General features: G+C 36.2%; 1 protein-coding gene across 1 annotated transcript; it reads right to left on the reverse strand.

The window, feature by feature from the left end:
• Window positions 1-2325: 2325 nt before the first annotated feature.
• LOC130732236 (protein FD-like) lies at window positions 2326-3482 on the reverse strand. Its single transcript, XM_057584331.1, has 3 exons — window positions 3067-3482; window positions 2897-2973; window positions 2326-2660 (listed from the first exon to the last, which is right to left on the reverse strand). The coding sequence occupies exons 1-3, from the start codon at window positions 3248-3250 to the stop codon at window positions 2583-2585; spliced, it is 339 nt and encodes a 112-aa protein (XP_057440314.1). The 5' UTR covers window positions 3251-3482; the 3' UTR covers window positions 2326-2582.
• Between the last annotated feature and the right edge of the window lie 815 nt (window positions 3483-4297).

The following is a 4297-nucleotide window of genomic DNA, read 5'->3' on the forward strand; positions in this document are numbered from 1 at the left end:
TCCACATAACCCGTTGACGGCTTTGGCTGTCGCGGAAAACGAATAACATTCGCCTCCAGACACGTGTGCAAAGCTTCAGTCAAATTAACCGCCAAAGGAACTGCACGATCATTTTGGTTCCGAGTCCACGTCATCGAATGTCCTGGCCCACGCACTCCATACGGTTGAGCACGATTTTTGAAATTAGAACGATTCTCAAATCGGCCGTCATAACGGTTACGATTGTTATACCCTGCGTTGCCACGTTCGGTCCATCCCTTCGAATATTGATCTGCAACCGCTCCCTTCTTCGTCTCAAACTGCTGTTTCTGCCCTGGAACCGCTGCATTCGGGCGGTTGTTCTTGATCCGATCACTCTGCTCCTCCCTGATGTATCCTTGTACCCTTTCGCGCAAATGCACCATTGTCTCCACAGGTTTTCTACTCAAATTACTGTTCAAACCACCCGGCTTCAAGCCCAATTCAAAAGCTGCAATGCAAATTTCTGGCATTTTATCCTCCAAATGAACAGATAATTGATTGAAACGCCCCATGTAAGACTGCAAAGTCTCATTTGGTCCTTGACGAACATTAAATAATGTCGCCGGAGTTACTTTTTGTGCACGACTGGTAGAAAACTGAGACAAGAACTTTGTAGATAATTCAGTGAAATTGACAATTGACCTTGACGGTAGAGTTGTAAACCAAATCATCGCCGATTTCTTAAAAGTTGATGGTAACATTTTGCACTTCAACGCGTCTGATGCGCCTACAATGACCATTTTCATGTTGAAATACACTAAATGGTCCTTTGGATCTGAATCGCCATAGTAAGAGTCAAGCTTCAACGTCTTCAAATTGTCTGGGACGGCAGTGTTCGTTATTTCCTCTGTAAAAGGTTGAAAGTCCACCACCGTCTCAGCCATTCTTCGATCGCCCTCTCGTAAACCCTGAGTCTGATTGATATCAGTAAGTTGATTCTGTAACTGTTGATTATGTTGACGAAGTTCATTGAGATCGTCCATGATCCGCTGAAGAACATCGGGAGGAACATCATTTTGTTGAACATGATTCCTCTCTCCGTTCGCCCCGGATCGAGTCACCATCGCGGTGAAAATTGAAGCCTAGGAAAGTATCCTTGGCCCCACGGTGGGCGCCAATGTTCCGGTATGGAACCACTGAGCGGGCTAATCGAAATAGAGAGCGAACACAAGGTAAACAAGATAAGTAAAAATGCGTAAATTTGATAGGGTCCCTGCCGCTTGGGCGGTCCTCTTCTATTTATAGCTTGGGTTTTGGTCCGGCTGGACCATGGGTTGCCCGGCCCATTTGTTACATGATAGTGATAAGCCCAAAATAAATGACCCGATTCGCCTATATCAGTCCAGGGACATAAGGATTAGGTGGGATGAAGGGTGAAGGGTCCAGGGTTCGAACCTTAAAAGATGACTAATTTATTAACATTACTAACAAACTAACATTTGCCTATAAAAAACTTATTTAATGTTTGGATTGACCCTTTTACTTTTACATAATGGTATCATATAACTGCTCTCACCCACTTTTCCTTGACTTTAATTACCCTAATTATTACACACACCCACTTTTTCTTAAAAGCAATAGCCCCAAAGTAGAATTGTTATTTTCCTAAAAAATAAGAATAATCTTTTGTTTACACCTCATTTTTTAGGTAGGTTGAAGTGGATGAAAATAGAGATAGAAAGAAATGAAAGTAAAAGTAAAAATATGATAGATTAATTGATATTTTGATTGATAGAGTAGATGAGAAATAGATCGAAAATGAATGTGACAATTAGATGAGACTGGATATGAATCATAACTCCTTAAACAATAGTGAAGAAACACTCAACACACCCTTCACTCACTCTTACTTTCTTTTTTGTCAATCTTTCCACAGATTCTCACTCGTGTTCTTCTCAGTTTCTTTTCTTCTTGAGCCTTGGAACAAAAATGCAGAGGAAACAACAACACAACAGATCAAAACCCAAAAATACATCAAAGCCTACAAATGAGGCAACATGTATGATGTGGTTCATGACAGCACAGTTCGGTCATGATCAAAATTCTAAGGGTGGGCAAACTGTGATTTAGTTGTATTTAGGATGAATGAAGAGAATATGGTTTGCGAGTGTTTTGTACATGTTCTTTGTTTATTGCAAGCTCTTGATAAAGACTCTTAAGAGATTTGAATACCGATTTATTGGAGCTTATCTAATATAAATTAAATACATTTTTGGTATAACAGTATTGCGAATACAAATTAGAGTGGAGAGAAACACACAAGACTTTGGTCACGCAATTCAGTTAAATTGCATACGTCTGTGATTATAGAAAAATTATAGTTCCATTTATTGATTAGGACTTAAAATACCTTAGGATTACAGTGTTACATGCATATAAATAGATACTAATAATCCAGATTACAATAATACCCCTAACCCCTCAAAGGCTCAAACCCTAAACTTGACATTACCCATAAGCCATACATAGCAACTAACTAAATACGCTTAAAAAACTTCTTTTAATTTTTGTTTGCACCCAAGCTGGTAGAAGCACTGCAACTCCCAAGTGCTATTTCCCTCTTAATACGGAGATGTTAAGGTTCGATCCAGAGTCGTCATATTGGAGTGGTTAGTAGAGGACTTCAAGCGGAGCTGCAACTGTAACCAAAGTCCAAAGAAACATGACCAAATAAATAAGAGAACAAATATTCAGAAATGCTGAGGGCTATCTAACTTCATGGTCAGTTTGCCGTTAAATAAAAATCGAACCTCAAGGAGAAAAACCAAGGCGCAAGAGTAATATAACTTAAAACTGTAGAGATCAATCAATTTACACTCTCAAATTGTCATTTCAAAAATTAAGAAACAGAGTCAGAGAGATAGGAGTGGCTAACCTCTTCTATTTGTCTTCTAAGTCTAGAATTATCTTCCATTACGCGAGCAATTTTGAATTCCAACTCATTATAACAAGCCTGCAGAAATGGTTTTCTTCTTCATCAGGAATTTAATAAACAAAAAAAAGCGAAAAAGAAACATGAAGAAATGAAATGGATAAACAGAGTTTCCTGTTTCTTTGCTCTGGAACGAGCAGAAGATTCACGATTCCTGATCTGGCGCTGAAGCCGTTGATTCGAGCTGATCAGCAAAGGTGGCTGAGCTTGTGCAGAATCAGCAGCACCGGATAATAGAATTGGTGGTGAGTTTGTGAGATGGCTCCAACAGTTACATGGTGGCGGCGGTGATGCCATGACTCCACGCGATCAACTCTCTCAGTCAGTCAGGTAGAAAGATTCCTCATTCCCCACATACGAATGGTGTCTCGTGGGAATTTTACTACTTTAAGTTGTGCTACCGATTTGGATGAACTCGCCATATTTGGAATTGAGAAGGAGCCCACCATAAAGTTTTGCATTCAATGTCTATTGTAAAGATGTGAAGAAAGAAGAGTAAAAGTAAAGTTGTGATAAATGATTATAATTGGAAGTAGGAGAAGAAATAGTTATGTGTCATAGGCTTTCTTTTAAGTTGGTGTCTCATCTTCTTTAAAGTCTTATTTACTCCCTCCGTTCATTATAAGGTTATTTTTTAGTGTTTTTCTCGTTCCTAAATATAAGTCAATTTACAATATTAATTGAGCATTAATTATTTTTTTCCAAAACTATTCTCATATTTAATATGAAAGAGACAATGAGATTTTGAAATAATAACTTGGAGAGAGAAATTTATAAGAAATTAAATAAGGGTAATATAGAAAAGTGAATAAAGTTTTTTACAAATTTATTTTTTGTAACTACTTTTCTTAATTTAAGAAAATTTGGTAAAGTAGACTTATATATAGGAACGGAGGGAGTAGTTTGCTAGCTTACTTAAATGTATGTTTAATTATAATAAGACATTTGAGTAAACTCGTAAATTTAGTTGTAAACATGTCAAAAAAATTTAAATTTTAAAAAGTTAAAATATATTAAAATCAATATATAATGCTTAAGTTAAAGTAAATAGATTATCGGTTCATCCTAAAAATGTTTATATGATTAAATCATTATATAGTTCAACATGTTTAAACATATAAATAGAATTTAAACATATTAGAATAAAAACCAGCATACAATAATAAAATAATTTTATTTTTTATAAGAGGAAAAGAAATAACTTTTCTTTAATTGTATTTATTTAAATATGTCAGTCTATTACACTTATAAGGTTTTTCAAGGGACATATGATTAATTTTTTTTAACTAGATAGCCTTTTAAAAAACTTAACCATATTTATTTTCAAATTTGATCCGACTTGAC

The sequence above is a fragment of the Lotus japonicus genome, chromosome 1 (genome assembly GCF_012489685.1).
Source record: "Lotus japonicus ecotype B-129 chromosome 1, LjGifu_v1.2".
Taxonomy (NCBI): domain Eukaryota; kingdom Viridiplantae; phylum Streptophyta; class Magnoliopsida; order Fabales; family Fabaceae; genus Lotus; species Lotus japonicus.

Excerpts from the sequence above, each read along its gene's own strand:
- LOC130732236 (XM_057584331.1), bottom strand. The coding sequence starts at position 3,250 with ATGGCATCACCGCCGCCACCATGTAACTGTTGGAGCCATCTCACAAAC. Across the intron at positions 2,974-3,066 it reads TTCCAGAGCAAAGAAACAGG|CTTGTTATAATGAGTTGGAA; the intron begins AAACTCTGTTTA and ends CATTTCTGCAGG. Across the intron at positions 2,661-2,896 it reads TTAGAAGACAAATAGAAGAG|TTGCAGCTCCGCTTGAAGTC; the intron begins GTTAGCCACTCC and ends CTTTGGTTACAG.